This window comes from Cryptomeria japonica, chromosome 1 (assembly GCF_030272615.1).
Source record: "Cryptomeria japonica chromosome 1, Sugi_1.0, whole genome shotgun sequence".
Lineage (NCBI taxonomy): Eukaryota > Viridiplantae > Streptophyta > Pinopsida > Cupressales > Cupressaceae > Cryptomeria > Cryptomeria japonica.
In genome coordinates, this window is record NC_081405.1 from 241,857,028 (window position 1) to 241,878,826 (window position 21,799).

A 21,799-nucleotide genomic window follows, 5' to 3' on the forward strand; every position below is an offset into this window, starting at 1 on the left:
GGTATGAGGAAGTCAAGACAAAATGTTGGAAGAGATAGATAATGAAGTGCTAGGGGAAGATAAAGGGATAAGAGATCAATATCTTCATCTTCAAAAAGTAGAAGTTGCTAACTTAGAAACTGTAAATAAAAATTTACCTATTCTAATTCAATTAGTTGGATGAAATAACAAGATACCACTTTGTACGATCAATAGAAAAGAAGATTGGTTGCCTTCTTATTTCCCAATTCCATCAAAATTATACTAGAGGGAATTAATTTGGCAGAAATTTGGATAGAGGGTTGGAGAGGATTTTTCAGGGAAAGCGGTAAGGTAATCTATCTAAAAATTAAAATTACCTTCTAAACTTGGAAGGACTTAGAAGATAACAAGAGATGATTAAGTATAAAGGAAAGAAACTAATGAATTATGTAAAGAAGGGTTTTGAGATGAAAAAGGAAATTTTTCTTTGGCAAACCAGAGAATTTTTCCTAAAAATTGGTATTTAAGGCCTGGAAATGAATCTCTTTAAGAAATGGAGATTGGCTCAAACTGAGAATGTAGAAAGAAAATTTCCAAGGACAAGCATAAGGTTAATAATTCATTAAAAGATTGAGGAAGGCTCAATAAACCATTTTTTATAATTGACAAAGAAAAACCTTCAATCTGTTAGTGGAATTGTTCCTCGACCTGAAGTAAATGGATTGAGAGAGTTAGGGGATGAGTTCTCCACCTCTCCGAAAGACAAAAGTGGGAGGTGTATGGGCAATTAAAACAACTAGAAAAGGAAGTCATGTGGTGGATAAAATTCAAAAAAATTTATAGCTTGGAGTCTTATTTAAGTCGAAAGAAGGTTCGTGAGATTACAAGGTCAGAAAAATGTGAAAGGTTTTGAACTAGTGTCTGTGAAGAAGTTTGGAATGTTATCCTCTTTAGACTCATTTAGGAGGAATGATTATAGTTTGTCTTCGATTCCAGACTTCAATCAAAAGAACACAATCTCTTTAGAGGATGGTGAAGCTCCACCTGTAACTCAAACCTTCTCCTCTAAGGCTCTAGAGGTAAATAACTCTATCGAGGAGGGCTCTCCAGTCCCTGTCAAGTTAGCAGTTGTTTATTATTTTTTGAGAATTTCTAATAATCAATCTATAGATAATGAAGAATGTTAGATTGAAAAATAAACTCTTATTCAAAAAATTCTAAATCTTGAAGAGCCAGAGGAGGATGACATTAGAATATTAAAAGAGGATATAGATCAATTAGAAGTTATGGAATGCCCTAAATATAGAAGTTCCTTGGTTCTGCAAGAAAATCTATTGATAAAGATAAAACCAGATTGTGGTAAGTCTCCTAGTAGTAGGAGATGATGGAGATCATTGATATAACACAAAAAATTAGATGGTGAAGCCAAAGATGAGAAAAACATTTCAACACTCTGAATCATAAGATTAGGGAAACCCTTCCTCTTGGACCAATGCATATTATTTCATGAAATTTAGGGGACTAAATGCCCCTAACAAACAATGTTCAGTAAAGAACTGTATTAAACTTTCAAAAGTATATACAATTTCTCTAAAAAAGAAGCCAAGCTGAATGGAGAACAAATGACACCATTTAAAAGGAAATTAGGAGTATGGGAAGTTGAATTTCTTGAAGCAGTGTGCTCCTCAGGTGGTCTGGCTCTGTTTTGGAATCTTGGAAGGGTTTCCTTTGTGAAAACAACAAGTAGTATAAATTGGATTAGTGATTCCCTAATATATAACAATGGGGATGTTAACATAATAATTATTAATGTTTATAGGCTAGTATAAAACAATGAGAAGTTAGGAATATTGAGGGGCCTAGAAAAGGTTGTTCATTTGGCCCCTTTGGAAAACATAGTCCTTGGAAGTAACTTCAATGCAATTCTTCACATCTCAAAGAAAATTGGAGGCATTCAAAGAGAATCTCAGTCTCAACCAAAATTCAAGAGTTGGCTAGCTCGAAATACTTAATCAAAATAAAATAAAAGAATGGCTCTTTCACATGGAATAATATCAGGTTAGGATTCAACAATATTGTTGAATTATTGGACACGATCCTCTTTAGAGGAGATCTTTCCACTTTTCTCTTTTTGTTTAAATCATATAATTTACTTTCTTTAGGCTCAAATCATTTCCCTATATAGTTGGATATTTTGGGAGAGTTAAAACCTTTAAACCATCCCTTTAATTTTGAGAAAATATGGACGAAGGATCCAAGATTCTTTGAGATGGTTGAAAGCTGGTGGAAGGAAGTTCAGTGTGAAGGATCTAAATTATATTTCTTTGTAGTCAAACAGAAATCTATCAAGTAGAAGCTCTTAAAATGGAACAGGGAAAATTTTCTAACCATTTTTTTAGTCAAATTAAAATTTGAAGAGGAACTGGATTCTCTGAACAAAGAAGTTATTCTACACGGCATGGATCAAAACAATTTTCTTAAACAGAAGGAGCTTCTTAACTAGTATGAAGAGGCTTTGGCTAAGGAAGAGGTCTTTTGGAGACAAAAGTCTAGAGAAGTTTGTCTTGCAGAGGGAGATGGGAATTCAAAAAAATTTCACAACAATACCAAGAAGAGAAGGACAATTAATTAAAATTTAATGATTAAGGATGAGAAGGATATAATGATAAAGGATCTAGAGGAAATATTAAGAAAAACAGTGTCCTACTTCTATGAAATCTTAAACAATTGGTAAGGTTCAAATCTATCCTCACAAAAAAGCACTTTTGATTAAAATTTCAAGATTGATTTCAGAGTTGCGAAAAAGAATTCTAACTAAAAAATTACCATTTTGGGAAGTGGAAATATCTCTTAATAAACTGCATCCTAATGAATCTCCAAGCCTAGATGGATTTCCTACCAACTTCTTTCAAAAGTGTTGGCATTTCTTAGAGTTGAAATGATAGAAGCATTAGAGGAACTAATGAATTTAGGATGAGTATTCAAGTAAATTAACACTTCTTTTATTGCTTTAGTCCCAAAGAAAGAAAAGGCTTTAAAATTAGATGAATTCAGACCTATTTCCATATGAAATATAATTTATAAGCTGTTGTCCAAAGTTTTAGCTAATAGATTGAATAAAATCCTTCCTCTTTTAATTTTTGAAGGACAAAAATTATTAGTTCTAGGAAGATCAATCATTGACGGAGTAATTGTTGCCCAAGAATCTATCCACTCAATTTAAGTTAACAAGAAACTCAGCATGCTGATCGAACTAGATATTAGGGAGGCATATGATAAAGTGGATTGGTTATTCATATGTAAATAATTAGAAGCTTTTGTTTTTTCAAAAGAAAGGATTAATCTAATCTTTTATTATATTTCTATTCATTTTTTGGTCCTACTTAATTGATCTCCAATAGGATTTTTGAAACCTCTAGAGGTATTCATCAAGGGGATCCTATTTGTCCTTTCATATTTATACTAATGGTAGAAGCATTAGGTAGGTCTCTAATCAAATCTCAACAAGATGTATTTATTAGAAGAATTAAGATTATAAATGAATTTGAAGCTATCACACATCAACAATTTGCGGATGACACAATTCTCTTTGGGCAGGCAGAGAAGAGGGAAGCAATGAAATTTAGAAAAATTCTTTGAATCTACTCCAAAGCTGCAAGTCAACAGGTAAACTAGATCAAGTATGAAGTTTTATTCTTTAATATTAAACCATTTCTTGAGCATGAGATCTTTTCTCTTTTCGGTTTTATGGAAGGAGAACATCCTTGGTCTTATTTAGGTCTAGCTTTACTAAAGGGTTTGAGATCATCCAATGTTTGGGACCCAATAGGAAAAAGAATAGACAAAAGGATGGAATCTTGGAAGACAAAATGATTGTCCTAGGAAGGAAGAGTAACTATGTTAAAATATTTTCTTTATACTCTACCTATCTATCTAATGTCCTACTTATCTCTCTATATTGGAGTAAACAATAAGCTAGTTGAGAAATTTAGAACCTTTCATTAGCAAGGTATGGTTGATAAAAAGAAAATAGCTATGGTCATTTGGGAAAATATTTGTAGGCCCAAAAACTTGGGGGGTGTTAGTTTGAGGAATCATCTTTGACAAAATAAAGCTTTAACATAAAAACTCATTTGGAAACTCTATAACGATTCGAATTTGAAATGGATGAAAATTTTAAAAGAGAAATATTTAGACGATTTGAGTTTAGAGGGGATCTTTATGTCTCAATATCCCCCAAAAGGATCAAGTGTGTAGAATTTTTTATTAAAATAAAGATAATTAATAACAAATTAGATCTCATGAAATATAAGAGATGGTCTCAAGGCTCTTTTTAGGTATAACTCTTTGGTAGGGTTTTCTGGCCTTAGACAAACTAACGAATGTCACAAGTTATTGAAAATAAAAATTTAGATTTTGAAAGTGAAAATGTTGAAAATGTTGAAAATGTTGAAAGTGATAATGAAAATGCTCAATATGTGGAAAATTTGACGTAGGAGGTGAAAATGTGGAAAATTTTGACATTGAAGGTGGAATTGTTCAACCAAGTGAACCATATGTAACACCTAATTACTTTAGAAATGAAGACGCTCTCATGGATGAAAGAAAAATTGCAAATCCAAGACCTTCAAGAACCCCAAAATGGTTATTTGAAATCGATGAGAACATTATTGCAAATCTTGAAGGTAAGAGGTCAATAAGAACCGTTCAGTTGTGGGCTACACAAATTTTTGACCAAAATTTTAGCAATAAGACATTGACCGAGCAATGCCAACTCTTTGTTCAATTGCTTAAGATGATAAAGATGAGACCATTGCTAAACAAATTGAAGATTCGTATGAACAAGAAGATGGAGAGAAATTCTATTATTGGAAAAAATCTATTTGATGCTCTCAATTCTATTGGAAAAAATACCAAAGAAAGAGATAAGAGAGTCGCTCGAAGAGTGATTACAACCTCCTTAGTAAGCCATCAATTAAGGAAGGATCGTCAAATGAGACAAACTTGTATTGATTTTAACATAAACTGTAAAACTTTGGATAGAGCACTTGCACGAAGACAAAGACTTGACGATCCACTTCAACAAGATACATGGGCTTTTGGTGAGAGGGTTCGACGTGTTGATAGAAAGTTGATTGACAATGTGAAGGAGGAGATTAAACAATTTTGGCACTCTAATTCTAGAGTGTCACCCAATGTAAAGGACGTTTTGAAATTAAGAATCGGCAACCGAGACCGCACACCACATCCCAAACATCAAGAGACTTGCAAGATCCATTTTTATGCCCTCGAGATGATGGCTGCTATTTCTATAGAAATGATTGTTTGAATGAGAAGTGCTCGGAATGTGGTGGGTTGTCAAAGTTTGTTTCATGTTTTCATGAGGGCAGCGAACACGAGTTTGGAAAGAATTATGTTGAGAAAAAAAGATATGAGACAGTGAAATATACTTTGAAGAGTGGAGGTGAAGGTTCTAGATGTGAATTAGTCTCAAGAGAAGTGAGTATTGCTGATTTTATTTTGGATTTTAAGGAGGATATTTTCTACAAGTATGCAAGGCACACCCATAGGTCTCAGTGGTTGGATCAATAGGTCAGGATGTGTAAGAACTTGCTTATCTATATTTTTACAAGTTAGGGCGCTCAAGGGACGACACCGGTAGGGTATGACCCCGAGCGTTCGACCGAGTGGGGGTGATAAATAGGAGCATGAATAGGGTAATAATGCCTAACTGGACATGTCGAAGTCGACGGTTCATCGTCGCAACAAGCTTTAATAATAATAAAGATATTTACTGTGTATGCAAGCTGCAATAATAGTAAAGCCTGTGGATATAGCCAAATTGATGAACCGTGTTAAAAACTTATATTTATTTATAATTTCCGAGATCCCAATCTGTCTAATTATTTTAGAGATGCTAGATTGTACAAACTGAAAAGTGTTCCAGAATAAATGATTTCAAAATATTTACTGCAAACTTATAATTATAACAACATATGATACATTAAACTGTAATTGTAAATACAATTTTCAAATTGCTTTTAGAATTAGACTGAATGTTCGCTTATCAGAACTAGTAATTTAATCTTTTCGTGAAATTCCTAAGGGGGATTTATTTGTGCATAATAAATAAATATTTTCGTGAAATTCCTAAGGGAGATTTATTTATGCATAATAAATAGATACTTTCTTCTAAATTAGATATTGGACAGTGATAATGACGATGACCATGATTTCTTAATAGGTAAATGGAATTCTCATTTGAGATTTTTTTGGAAAGAACGTTACTTAGATTATAAAAAAAAAAAAACTCTTGATATAAATTTTTTTGACAGTAACGGTCAATGTCGCAAGAAACTGGGTTGCCGAAGGATTTAAAAAGGAACAAAGAAACAGAGCCAGGCTATAATTTAAGTCATGGTTCTCAAAATCCTACTAGTCTTAAGCTTGAACCGAATCTTTGATGGGACGCCCTTTGAAATCTAGGAAATATATTAAAAGTATGGAAACAAGTACATAAAAAGGAAACAATGTAATTATTATTCACCAGCCACTATCATCAAATCCTATTGTGCGAATCAGGAGCCCAAGATGACAGACTGGGATTGCTTTTCATATTGGAAGTCATTAGACTGCGAGCTGTCTGCACACCACACAAAGATGCCGTGGAGCTTGCCAGAGTCTCTAAGCTTTCTGCACGCGTCAAAGAAGCCATTCGCAGGTGACAAACCTCCACTTCCCTCCGTCATGAAACTAGCCAGCACTTTTCCACCGCTATAGCGAGACTCCTGAGCGTTGAAATAGTTCATGAACTGTGAGACGCTGGTGCTCGAGTCATAGGCATAGAATTGGAAATTCACATAGTCAATTGAATTGCCGTAGTTTTTCCAGAGTGCAGTGTAATGGGATTGTATTGGGCCGTCGTCATAGGGAGCGATGGAGGCGAAGGAGATGACATTGTTCTGCTTTAATTGCGTGATGAGCTGCCCAATGCACTCAGAAAATGTGTTGGGATCGGAATAGTCGAAATGCTCATAATCGATGTCGATGCCGTCAAGATGGTATTGCTGGATTATGTCAGTGAGCGAAGAAACTGCATTGCTCACCCACGACGACACAGACGATGGTCTGAACTGGACGTTGCCACTGCTCACGCTGTCTCCACCTAAGCTGAGAGCAACTTTGACGTTCTTGTGTTGAGCTTTGATGGCTTGCACGGCGCTCGGGCTCAGATTGTCACTATCCCAGAAAATGTTGAACTTTCCATTTGTAGGAGAGCTTCCTGACGGGGTGTAGTCGATAGCGAAGGCCAAAATGAAATGAAATTGCGTGCCGGGATCGATTGGTAAGTCAGAAAATTTGACATTATCGAACTCGGCGCCAATGTATTCCCTAAAAAGTTTCGTGTTCGCACCTGAAATTTAATCCGGTTAATAAAACAATAAGGCTGCTAAATTAATGTGGCAACAATGTGAAAACAATATATAGCGATGGAGAGGACCGAATACAAACGAGAAGAACAATCTCTTATTCCCCTGTACTTCAATAAAAATAGAGTACAGTTAGACACGTACCTATTGTAGTAGGCACGAGCAACGCAAGAACAAGTAGAGAAATCTTGAAGAATTCAGCCATGGCGTTAGGCGAAGAAAGAAAGCGCAGCCTGAGAGGATTGTCGTGAGAAATATGGATGAACGATTAGAGCAAACAGTCCTATATATATACATACATGGAATAACTTTAAATTATGTAGACGGTATTTGTCGCTATCACGTGATGTGGGACACTAAACTACATATTAGGCGAGGTCATGTCACTTACTAATAGAATAAAACCTTGTGTATTTTTAACTATTCTTGTGCTTTCAGAAGGGTTCAAGAGTTTGTTATTTATCAGGCAAGAAACATCACGATGGCTGGCAATTTGGTCGATGCGTTTTCTTAGCCTATTTGTGAAGGTTCCATTGAAATTCTGTTTATGTTACTCTCCTCACTTCGACAGACGGCTACGTGAATACATACTAATGAAGCGTAGTTGTGCAAGTTACATTTTGGCTTTCGTAAGGAACTGAATATTACGTTCATTTTATTCGTCTTTTGTATTCTCATCTTCGGAAGATAATGTCTATGTAGATGCCATTGCAAACAAAAAGCAATACAAAGCAATAATATGGATGAACCAACAAAATACACACCCATATTAAATTGCCGTTCACTGATTAGTTTCAAATTTAAAAACCAAATTATAATTAAAGTCGTGGAATTGAACATTTGTATGAGTATAATAAATTAAATTAAAATCTTTATTGATTTTTAAAAATTAAGAAAATATTGTTTAAAATTTTAAATAATAATTCTTATGTGTGTAAGAAGTTTGCAATACATCTTATTTTATCAATGTATATATGTCATATCGTATTCTTGTCGTGTTTTAGCTTTTATGGTAATCTTCTTATATTTTAGTTTTTATTGTATTTTTCTTATGTTTTAGTTTATTATATTCAAAAATTTAAATAATCATTCTTAAAGTCAAATTAGGTTTGTAAGAAGTTTGTAATACAAGTTATTTTTATCAATGTATAGAGAGAGAGGGGGGAGGGAGAGGGAGAGATATAGTTAGAGGAGGGGGAGAGTGAAAATGGGGGATAGAGGAAGAGAGATAGGTAGAGAGGGAGATATAGTTTAGCATATATTGATGGAGACAGAGATATAGATGGAAAGGGAGATTTAGTAGTGAAAGATGTGAATGGAGAGAGATGAGTGAGTAAGACTGAGGGAAAGAAACAAAGAGACATAAATATGGGGAGATAGAGAGAGAGAATGCGAAATATAGAGGGAGACGAGAGAGAGATAGACATAGATCCAGGGAGCGGTAAGAAGATAGAGAAAGAGGATGGAGAGATAGAGAGTTTCTAAATCTTTTTCAACCTCTAGATAGTTAAGATCGACGTAACAATAAAGTCAAAGTAAATCCAATCTAATTTAATTAATTTTTATTTATAAATTCTTTTGCCAATTATTTGATTTCATTTTCAATTGACCAATCTAAGATCATATTTATTTTGATAAATTATCAAAGTAGACATGAAAGGTAGATTTTATTACCTAATTTAGTAGCCATACGAAATCCTATTTTATTCATGTGTATGATGAAGTTCCATTAGAATAGTAATCATGCAAGATGAGAGATGGAGAATGATTGGAGCATTTTGTATTGTCACATTGGATATTAGATGTCATACTATTTGTTTTAATAGATTTTCACATGGTCCATTATAATTACAATGAGAGGAATATTACACTAATTGAATGAATTAAAGAAGGTATATATAAATAAAAACTCGATGCGATTTGAATTCCAACTCTTCTTTCTATATATAAATAATTTGTGTCATAGTTTGCTTTAAATTATAAATATTTGATCAATATTTTAAAAACTATGTTATTTAAATAGGTATAAAAGGAATATGGATAAATATATATTTATAAAAAATAAACATTTCTTTAAAATATTAAATAGTAAATTGTTGGATTTGCAAGAAAAACAATTTTTTTAAATAAAATTAGATTTACATAAAAAATTTAAAGGTACTTAAAATACCTTCTCAAATTAATTAATTAAAAAAGATATTTGATTAGTGATCAAGATAAGTTTCAAAAAAATTCAATAAAATTATTCTTATTTTTAAATAAAAAATATATTAAATTCAAAACAATATTATTTACTTACGTAATTTCCTACTTCTGCAATTATTATTCTTCCATGCAATCTTAGAGAAGAGATTGGAGAAGAGCATGGAGATTGGATCAGAGTAGAGATGGTTTGAGATTTGTGAGGAGTTCCTAGGGTTCTAGGAAGGATTTCAGTTAGTTAAGATGAGAACATTAGTTCCTTTTTTCTCCAGATTTGAAAAAAGAACTCTAAAGTAGTATGGAAACAATTCCTCGTGGCAGGGAGAAAGAAATGTTAGAAGGAGATCATCTCAAGTATCCTTTCTAGGGAAAAAATCAGCTTCTTTTCCGAACAGTATACCAATCTTTCTTCTCTGTCCTTCTGGGATTCCAATAAATCTTCCTTTACAAAGAAGGCTTGGTTAGCTGATCATTAGGATATCCATAAGAGAAGAAATGAAGCTTTGAGGTCATCATATGGGTGGAAGAAAAATCCCTTTTCAGAGCCATAGTTGAATAACCATTTTCCTCCTGATTCTAGTAGGTTTGGGAATCCTAGAAACATTTCCTTTCGGCCATACTTCCCTAACAACATTCTAATTTCACATAAGTCTCTACGTTTTCATCAATATAGATCTCGGGTTGGGGATAACTCCATTGGTTCAATATTTAGAAAGGTGTTCCCAAACTAAAATCATTTATGGAAACCTTAGAATCGCAACATATAGGATCCCAAATTTTCTAGTTCTTCTATGGATCAAGCAACAGAGAAAGAAGTAGAAAAATAGTCTTTCCCATTGGTAAAAGAAATTATTCAAGAAGGAGAAGTAGAGAACGATCATTTGTACTCTGCAAAAGTTCATATGGATTCAGCTAGCTTTGAATAAGGTAAAGAATTTTAGGTTGGCAATGGGGAAAGGAGTAAATATTCGAGTATTACACTTTCAAAATCTTCCCTCTCTCCTTAGATTCACAAATTTTGCCAACAACCACTAATTTGTACTTTCAAAAACCTTTATTGATATATTTTTTTAATTTCATTGTGTATCAAAGAATTGAAAAGGAGTTTTAGAAGTATTTCTAATATATCAAGGAAATGGCTTTTTTGTGTCACTTTTGGAATCAAAAGAAGAAAGAGACGTTGTTTTTAGATTTTCCTTCTTTGAAAATAAATTCAAAAAATGGTTGCTGGCCCCAAAAGTTGTTTTCTGAAGAACCCTCCCTAGTTTGTAGTATATGCCACTTACCTGATTATATTTCTTCTTCATGCCTGGACATCAATAGTTCTAGCAGTTGAGTTAACTCTAATTCATAGCCAATTATTTTCTCCATCTCCAATCATTTTCAATTCATGGAGGATATATTTGAAGCTTCAGAGGTCTTCCTTGAAATTTCTTCTCCTTGTTCCCCTATAGCAGTTTCTCAAATGATTTTGAGGAACTTTGAGATTCCATAGGATAATTTTTTCTTAAAAGACTTAAGATATTTTTTTCAATGTTGGTATGAGGAAGTCAAGACAAAATGTTGGAAGAGATAGATAATGAAGTGCTAGGGGAAGATAAAGGGATAAGAGATCAATATCTTCATCTTCAAAAAGTAGAAGTTGCTAACTTAGAAACTGTAAATAAAAATTTACCTATTCTAATTCAATTAGTTGGATGAAATAACAAGATACCACTTTGTACGATCAATAGAAAAGAAGATTGGTTGCCTTCTTATTTCCCAATTCCATCAAAATTATACTAGAGGGAATTAATTTGGCAGAAATTTGGATAGAGGGTTGGAGAGGATTTTTCAGGGAAAGCGGTAAGGTAATCTATCTAAAAATTAAAATTACCTTCTAAACTTGGAAGGACTTAGAAGATAACAAGAGATGATTAAGTATAAAGGAAAGAAACTAATGAATTATGTAAAGAAGGGTTTTGAGATGAAAAAGGAAATTTTTCTTTGGCAAACCAGAGAATTTTTCCTAAAAATTGGTATTTAAGGCCTGGAAATGAATCTCTTTAAGAAATGGAGATTGGCTCAAACTGAGAATGTAGAAAGAAAATTTCCAAGGACAAGCATAAGGTTAATAATTCATTAAAAGATTGAGGAAGGCTCAATAAACCATTTTTTATAATTGACAAAGAAAAACCTTCAATCTGTTAGTGGAATTGTTCCTCGACCTGAAGTAAATGGATTGAGAGAGTTAGGGGATGAGTTCTCCACCTCTCCGAAAGACAAAAGTGGGAGGTGTATGGGCAATTAAAACAACTAGAAAAGGAAGTCATGTGGTGGATAAAATTCAAAAAAATTTATAGCTTGGAGTCTTATTTAAGTCGAAAGAAGGTTCGTGAGATTACAAGGTCAGAAAAATGTGAAAGGTTTTGAACTAGTGTCTGTGAAGAAGTTTGGAATGTTATCCTCTTTAGACTCATTTAGGAGGAATGATTATAGTTTGTCTTCGATTCCAGACTTCAATCAAAAGAACACAATCTCTTTAGAGGATGGTGAAGCTCCACCTGTAACTCAAACCTTCTCCTCTAAGGCTCTAGAGGTAAATAACTCTATCGAGGAGGGCTCTCCAGTCCCTGTCAAGTTAGCAGTTGTTTATTATTTTTTGAGAATTTCTAATAATCAATCTATAGATAATGAAGAATGTTAGATTGAAAAATAAACTCTTATTCAAAAAATTCTAAATCTTGAAGAGCCAGAGGAGGATGACATTAGAATATTAAAAGAGGATATAGATCAATTAGAAGTTATGGAATGCCCTAAATATAGAAGTTCCTTGGTTCTGCAAGAAAATCTATTGATAAAGATAAAACCAAATTGTGGTAAGTCTCCTAGTAGTAGGAGATGATGGAGATCATTGATATAACACAAAAAATTAGATGGTGAAGCCAAAGATGAGAAAAACATTTCAACACTCTGAATCATAAGATTAGGGAAACCCTTCCTCTTGGACCAATGCATATTATTTCATGAAATTTAGGGGACTAAATGCCCCTAACAAACAATGTTCAGTAAAGAACTGTATTAAACTTTCAAAAGTATATACAATTTCTCTAAAAAAGAAGCCAAGCTGAATGGAGAACAAATGACACCATTTAAAAGGAAATTAGGAGTATGGGAAGTTGAATTTCTTGAAGCAGTGTGCTCCTCAGGTGGTCTGGCTCTGTTTTGGAATCTTGGAAGGGTTTCCTTTGTGAAAACAACAAGTAGTATAAATTGGATTAGTGATTCCCTAATATATAACAATGGGGATGTTAACATAATAATTATTAATGTTTATAGGCTAGTATAAAACAATGAGAAGTTAGGAATATTGAGGGGCCTAGAAAAGGTTGTTCATTTGGCCCCTTTGGAAAACATAGTCCTTGGAAGTAACTTCAATGCAATTCTTCACATCTCAAAGAAAATTGGAGGCATTCAAAGAGAATCTCAGTCTCAACCAAAATTCAAGAGTTGGCTAGCTCGAAATACTTAATCAAAATAAAATAAAAGAATGGCTCTTTCACATGGAATAATATCAGGTTAGGATTCAACAATATTGTTGAATTATTGGACACGATCCTCTTTAGAGGAGATCTTTCCACTTTTCTCTTTTTGTTTAAATCATATAATTTACTTTCTTTAGGCTCAAATCATTTCCCTATATAGTTGGATATTTTGGGAGAGTTAAAACCTTTAAACCATCCCTTTAATTTTGAGAAAATATGGACGAAGGATCCAAGATTCTTTGAGATGGTTGAAAGCTGGTGGAAGGAAGTTCAGTGTGAAGGATCTAAATTATATTTCTTTGTAGTCAAACAGAAATCTATCAAGTAGAAGGTCTTAAAATGGAACAGGGAAAATTTTCTAACCATTTTTTTAGTCAAATTAAAATTTGAAGAGGAACTGGATTCTCTGAACAAAGAAGTTATTCTACACGGCATGGATCAAAACAATTTTCTTAAACAGAAGGAGCTTCTTAACTAGTATGAAGAGGCTTTGGCTAAGGAAGAGGTCTTTTGGAGACAAAAGTCTAGAGAAGTTTGTCTTGCAGAGGGAGATGGGAATTCAAAAAAATTTCACAACAATACCAAGAAGAGAAGGACAATTAATTAAAATTTAATGATTAAGGATGAGAAGGATATAATGATAAAGGATCTAGAGGAAATATTAAGAAAAACAGTGTCCTACTTCTATGAAATCTTAAACAATTGGTAAGGTTCAAATCTATCCTCACAAAAAAGCACTTTTGATTAAAATTTCAAGATTGATTTCACAGTTGCGAAAAAAAATTCTAACTAAAAAATTACCATTTTGGGAAGTGGAAATATCTCTTAATAAACTGCATCCTAATGAATCTCCAAGCCTAGATGGATTTCCTACCAACTTCTTTCAAAAGTGTTGGCATTTCTTAGAGTTGAAATGATAGAAGCATTAGAGGAACTAATGAATTTAGGATGAGTATTCAAGTAAATTAACACTTCTTTTATTGCTTTAGTCCCAAAGAAAGAAAAGGCTTTAAAATTAGATGAATTCAGACCTATTTCCATATGAAATATAATCTATAAGCTGTTGTCCAAAGTTTTAGCTAATAGATTGAATAAAATCCTTCCTCTTTTAATTTTTGAAGGACAAAAATTATTAGTTCTAGGAAGATCAATCATTGACGGAGTAATTGTTGCCCAAGAATCTATCCACTCAATTTAAGTTAACAAGAAACTCAGCATGCTAATCGAACTAGATATTAGGGAGGCATATGATAAAGTGGATTGGTTATTCATATGTAAATAATTAGAAGCTTTTGTTTTTTCAAAAGAATGGATTAATCTAATCTTTTATTATATTTCTATTCATTTTTTGGTCCTACTTAATTGATCTCCAATAGGATTTTTGAAACCTCTAGAGGTATTCATCAAGGGGATCCTATTTGTCCTTTCATATTTATACTAATGGTAGAAGCATTAGGTAGGTCTCTAATCAAATCTCAACAAGATGTATTTATTAGAAGAATTAAGATTATAAATGAATTTGAAGCTATCACACATCAACAATTTGCGGATGACACAATTCTCTTTGGGCAGGCAGAGAAGAGGGAAGCAATGAAATTTAGAAAAATTCTTTGAATCTACTCCAAAGCTGCAAGTCAACAGGTAAACCAGATCAAGTATGAAGTTTTATTCTTTAATATTAAACCATTTCTTGAGCATGAGATCTTTTCTCTTTTCGGTTTTATGGAAGGAGAACATCCTTGGTCTTATTTAGGTCTAGCTTTACTAAAGGGTTTGAGATCATCCAATGTTTGGGACCCAATAGGAAAAAGAATAGACAAAAGGATGGAATCTTGGAAGACAAAATGATTGTCCTAGGAAGGAAGAGTAACTATGTTAAAATATTTTCTTTATACTCTACCTATCTATCTAATGTCCTACTTATCTCTCTATATTGGAGTAAACAATAAGCTAGTTGAGAAATTTAGAACCTTTCATTAGCAAGGTATGGTTGATAAAAAGAAAATAGCTATGGTCATTTGGGAAAATATTTGTAGGCCCAAAAACTTGGGGGGTGTTAGTTTGAGGAATCATCTTTGACAAAATAAAGCTTTAACATAAAAACTCATTTGGAAACTCTATAACGATTCGAATTTGAAATGGATGAAAATTTTAAAAGAGAAATATTTAGACGATTTGAGTTTAGAGGGGATCTTTATGTCTCAATATCCCCCAAAAGGATCAAGTGTGTAGAATTTTTTATTAAAATAAAGATAATTAATAACAAATTAGATCTCATGAAATATAAGAGATGGTCTCAAGGCTCTTTTTAGGTATAACTCTTTGGTAGGGTTTTCTGGCCTTAGACAAACTAACGAATGTCACAAGTTATTGAAAATAAAAATTTAGATTTTGAAAGTGAAAATGTTGAAAATGTTGAAAATGTTGAAAGTGATAATGAAAATGCTCAATATGTGGAAAATTTGACGTAGGAGGTGAAAATGTGGAAAATTTTGACATTGAAGGTGGAATTGTTCAACCAAGTGAACCATATGTAACACCTAATTACTTTAGAAATGAAGACGCTCTCATGGATGAAAGAAAAATTGCAAATCCAAGACCTTCAAGAACCCCAAAATGGTTATTTGAAATCGATGAGAACATTATTGCAAATCTTGAAGGTAAGAGGTCAATAAGAACCGTTCAGTTGTGGGCTACACAAATTTTTGACCAAAATTTTAGCAATAAGACATTGACCGAGCAATGCCAACTCTTTGTTCAATTGCTTAAGATGATAAAGATGAGACCATTGCTAAACAAATTGAAGATTCGTATGAACAAGAAGATGGAGAGAAATTCTATTATTGGAAAAAATCTATTTGATGCTCTCAATTCTATTGGAAAAAATACCAAAGAAAGAGATAAGAGAGTCGCTCGAAGAGTGATTACAACCTCCTTAGTAAGCCATCAATTAAGGAAGGATCGTCAAATGAGACAAACTTGTATTGATTTTAACATAAACTGTAAAACTTTGGATAGAGCACTTGCACGAAGACAAAGACTTGACGATCCACTTCAACAAGATACATGGGCTTTTGGTGAGAGGGTTCGACGTGTTGATAGAAAGTTGATTGACAATGTGAAGGAGGAGATTAAACAATTTTGGCACTCTAATTCTAGAGTGTCACCCAATGTAAAGGACGTTTTGAAATTAAGAATCGGCAACCGAGACCGCACACCACATCCCAAACATCAAGAGACTTGCAAGATCCATTTTTATGCCCTCGAGATGATGGCTGCTATTTCTATAGAAATGATTGTTTGAATGAGAAGTGCTCGGAATGTGGTGGGTTGTCAAAGTTTGTTTCATGTTTTCATGAGGGCAGCGAACACGAGTTTGGAAAGAATTATGTTGAGAAAAAAAGATATGAGACAGTGAAATATACTTTGAAGAGTGGAGGTGAAGGTTCTAGATGTGAATTAGTCTCAAGAGAAGTGAGTATTGCTGATTTTATTTTGGATTTTAAGGAGGATATTTTCTACAAGTATGCAAGGCACACCCATAGGTCTCAGTGGTTGGATCAATAGGTCAGGATGTGTAAGAACTTGCTTATCTATATTTTTACAAGTTAGGGCGCTCAAGGGACGACACCGGTAGGGTATGACCCCGAGCGTTCGACCGAGTGGGGGTGATAAATAGGAGCATGAATAGGGTAATAATGCCTAACTGGACATGTCGAAGTCGACGGTTCATCGTCGCAACAAGCTTTAATAATAATAAAGATATTTACTGTGTATGCAAGCTGCAATAATAGTAAAGCCTGTGGATATAGCCAAATTGATGAACCGTGTTAAAAACTTATATTTATTTATAATTTCCGAGATCCCAATCTGTCTAATTATTTTAGAGATGCTAGATTGTACAAACTGAAAAGTGTTCCAGAATAAATGATTTCAAAATATTTACTGCAAACTTATAATTATAACAACATATGATACATTAAACTGTAATTGTAAATACAATTTTCAAATTGCTTTTAGAATTAGACTGAATGTTCGCTTATCAGAACTAGTAATTTAATCTTTTCGTGAAATTCCTAAGGGGGATTTATTTGTGCATAATAAATAAATATTTTCGTGAAATTCCTAAGGGAGATTTATTTATGCATAATAAATAGATACTTTCTTCTAAATTAGATATTGGACAGTGATAATGACGATGACCATGATTTCTTAATAGGTAAATGGAATTCTCATTTGAGATTTTTTTGGAAAGAACGTTACTTAGATTATAAAAAAAAAAAAACTCTTGATATAAATTTTTTTGACAGTAACGGTCAATGTCGCAAGAAACTGGGTTGCCGAAGGATTTAAAAAGGAACAAAGAAACAGAGCCAGGCTATAATTTAAGTCATGGTTCTCAAAATCCTACTAGTCTTAAGCTTGAACCGAATCTTTGATGGGACGCCCTTTGAAATCTAGGAAATATATTAAAAGTATGGAAACAAGTACATAAAAAGGAAACAATGTAATTATTATTCACCAGCCACTATCATCAAATCCTATTGTGCGAATCAGGAGCCCAAGATGACAGACTGGGATTGCTTTTCATATTGGAAGTCATTAGACTGCGAGCTGTCTGCACACCACACAAAGATGCCGTGGAGCTTGCCAGAGTCTCTAAGCTTTCTGCACGCGTCAAAGAAGCCATTCGCAGGTGACAAACCTCCACTTCCCTCCGTCATGAAACTAGCCAGCACTTTTCCACCGCTATAGCGAGACTCCTGAGCGTTGAAATAGTTCATGAACTGTGAGACGCTGGTGCTCGAGTCATAGGCATAGAATTGGAAATTCACATAGTCAATTGAATTGCCGTAGTTTTTCCAGAGTGCAGTGTAATGGGATTGTATTGGGCCGTCGTCATAGGGAGCGATGGAGGCGAAGGAGATGACATTGTTCTGCTTTAATTGCGTGATGAGCTGCCCAATGCACTCAGAAAATGTGTTGGGATCGGAATAGTCGAAATGCTCATAATCGATGTCGATGCCGTCAAGATGGTATTGCTGGATTATGTCAGTGAGCGAAGAAACTGCATTGCTCACCCACGACGACACAGACGATGGTCTGAACTGGACGTTGCCACTGCTCACGCTGTCTCCACCTAAGCTGAGAGCAACTTTGACGTTCTTGTGTTGAGCTTTGATGGCTTGCACGGCGCTCGGGCTCAGATTGTCACTATCCCAGAAAATGTTGAACTTTCCATTTGTAGGAGAGCTTCCTGACGGGGTGTAGTCGATAGCGAAGGCCAAAATGAAATGAAATTGCGTGCCGGGATCGATTGGTAAGTCAGAAAATTTGACATTATCGAACTCGGCGCCAATGTATTCCCTAAAAAGTTTCGTGTTCGCACCTGAAATTTAATCCGGTTAATAAAACAATAAGGCTGCTAAATTAATGTGGCAACAATGTGAAAACAATATATAGCGATGGAGAGGACCGAATACAAACGAGAAGAACAATCTCTTATTCCCCTGTACTTCAATAAAAATAGAGTACAGTTAGACACGTACCTATTGTAGTAGGCACGAGCAACGCAAGAACAAGTAGAGAAATCTTGAAGAATTCAGCCATGGCGTTAGGCGAAGAAAGAAAGCGCAGCCTGAGAGGATTGTCGTGAGAAATATGGATGAACGATTAGAGCAAACAGTCCTATATATATACATACATGGAATAACTTTAAATTATGTAGACGGTATTTGTCGCTATCACGTGATGTGGGACACTAAACTACATATTAGGCGAGGTCATGTCACTTACTAATAGAATAAAACCTTGTGTATTTTTAACTATTCTTGTGCTTTCAGAAGGGTTCAAGAGTTTGTTATTTATCAGGCAAGAAACATCACGATGGCTGGCAATTTGGTCGATGCGTTTTCTTAGCCTATTTGTGAAGGTTCCATTGAAATTCTGTTTATGTTACTCTCCTCACTTCGACAGACGGCTACGTGAATACATACTAATGAAGCGTAGTTGTGCAAGTTACATTTTGGCTTTCGTAAGGAACTGAATATTACGTTCATTTTATTCGTCTTTTGTATTCTCATCTTCGGAAGATAATGTCTATGTAGATGCCATTGCAAACAAAAAGCAATACAAAGCAATAATATGGATGAACCAACAAAATACACACCCATATTAAATTGCCGTTCACTGATTAGTTTCAAATTTAAAAACCAAATTATAATTAAAGTCGTGGAATTGAACATTTGTATGAGTATAATAAATTAAATTAAAATCTTTATTGATTTTTAAAAATTAAGAAAATATTGTTTAAAATTTTAAATAATAATTCTTATGTGTGTAAGAAGTTTGCAATACATCTTATTTTATCAATGTATATATGTCATATCGTATTCTTGTCGTGTTTTAGCTTTTATGGTAATCTTCTTATATTTTAGTTTTTATTGTATTTTTCTTATGTTTTAGTTTATTATATTCAAAAATTTAAATAATCATTCTTAAAGTCAAATTAGGTTTGTAAGAAGTTTGTAATACAAGTTATTTTTATCAATGTATAGAGAGAGAGGGGGGAGGGAGAGGGAGAGATATAGTTAGAGGAGGGGGAGAGTGAAAATGGGGGATAGAGGAAGAGAGATAGGTAGAGAGGGAGATATAGTTTAGCATATATTGATGGAGACAGAGATATAGATGGAAAGGGAGATTTAGTAGTGAAAGATGTGAATGGAGAGAGATGAGTGAGTAAGACTGAGGGAAAGAAACAAAGAGACATAAATATGGGGAGATAGAGAGAGAGAATGCGAAATATAGAGGGAGACGAGAGAGAGATAGACATAGATCCAGGGAGCGGTAAGAAGATAGAGAAAGAGGATGGAGAGATAGAGAGTTTCTAAATCTTTTTCAACCTCTAGATAGTTAAGATCGACGTAACAATAAAGTCAAAGTAAATCCAATCTAATTTAATTAATTTTTATTTATAAATTCTTTTGCCAATTATTTGATTTCATTTTCAATTGACCAATCTAAGATCATATTTATTTTGATAAATTATCAAAGTAGACATGAAAGGTAGATTTTATTACCTAATTTAGTAGCCATACGAAATCCTATTTTATTCATGTGTATGATGAAGTTCCATTAGAATAGTAATCATGCAAGATGAGAGATGGAGAATGATTGGAGCATTTTGTATTGTCACATTGGATATTAGATGTCATACTATTTGTTTTAATAGATTTTCACATGGTCCATTATAATTACAATGAGAGGAATATTACACTAATTGAATGAATTAAAGAAGGTATATATAAATAAAAACTCGATGCGATTTGAATTCCAACTCTTCTTTCTATATATAAATAATTTGTGTCATAGTTTGCTTTAAATTATAAATATTTGATCAATATTTTAAAAACTATGTTATTTAAATAGGTATAAAAGGAATATGGATAAATATATATTTATAAAAAATAAACATTTCTTTAAAATATTAAATAGTAAATTGTTGGATTTGCAAGAAAAACAATTTTTTTAAATAAAATTAGATTTACATAAAAAATTTAAAGGTACTTAAAATACCTTCTCAAATTAATTAATTAAAAAAGATATTTGATTAGTGATCAAGATAAGTTTCAAAAAAATTCAATAAAATTATTCTTATTTTTAAATAAAAAATATATTAAATTCAAAACAATATTATTTACTTACGTAATTTCCTACTTCTGCAATTATTATTCTTCCATGCAATCTTAGAGAAGAGATTGGAGAAGAGCATGGAGATTGGATCAGAGTAGAGATGGTTTGAGATTTGTGAGGAGTTCCTAGGGTTCTAGGAAGGATTTCAGTTAGTTAAGATGAGAACATTAGTTCCTTTTTTCTCCAGATTTGAAAAAAGAACTCTAAAGTAGTATGGAAACAATTCCTCGTGGCAGGGAGAAAGAAATGTTAGAAGGAGATCATCTCAAGTATCCTTTCTAGGGAAAAAATCAGCTTCTTTTCCGAACAGTATACCAATCTTTCTTCTCTGTCCTTCTGGGATTCCAATAAATCTTCCTTTACAAAGAAGGCTTGGTTAGCTGATCATTAGGATATCCATAAGAGAAGAAATGAAGCTTTGAGGTCATCATATGGGTGGAAGAAAAATCCCTTTTCAGAGCCATAGTTGAATAACCATTTTCCTCCTGATTCTAGTAGGTTTGGGAATCCTAGAAACATTTCCTTTCGGCCATACTTCCCTAACAACATTCTAATTTCACATAAGTCTCTACGTTTTCATCAATATAGATCTCGGGTTGGGGATAACTCCATTGGTTCAATATTTAGAAAGGTGTTCCCAAACTAAAATCATTTATGGAAACCTTAGAATCGCAACATATAGGATCCCAAATTTTCTAGTTCTTCTATGGATCAAGCAACAGAGAAAGAAGTAGAAAAATAGTCTTTCCCATTGGTAAAAGAAATTATTCAAGAAGGAGAAGTAGAGAACGATCATTTGTACTCTGCAAAAGTTCATATGGATTCAGCTAGCTTTGAATAAGGTAAAGAATTTTAGGTTGGCAATGGGGAAAGGAGTAAATATTCGAGTATTACACTTTCAAAATCTTCCCTCTCTCCTTAGATTCACAAATTTTGCCAACAACCACTAATTTGTACTTTCAAAAACCTTTATTGATATATTTTTTTAAT

At 33.4% G+C, this 21,799-nt stretch overlaps 1 protein-coding gene and 1 pseudogene across 1 annotated transcript; both read right to left on the reverse strand.

The window, feature by feature from the left end:
* Positions 1-1,050: 1,050 nt before the first annotated feature.
* Positions 1,051-7,596, reverse strand: LOC131034149 (chitinase 2-like; annotated as a pseudogene).
* Positions 7,597-14,733: 7,137 nt separating this feature from the next.
* Positions 14,734-18,727, reverse strand: LOC131057738 (chitinase 2-like). The gene is given in 4 exon segments (XM_059209412.1): positions 14,734-14,744; positions 16,820-16,862; positions 17,689-18,539; positions 18,667-18,727. Coding segments are annotated over 4 exon segments (966 nt in total).
* Positions 18,728-21,799: the final 3,072 nt, after the last annotated feature.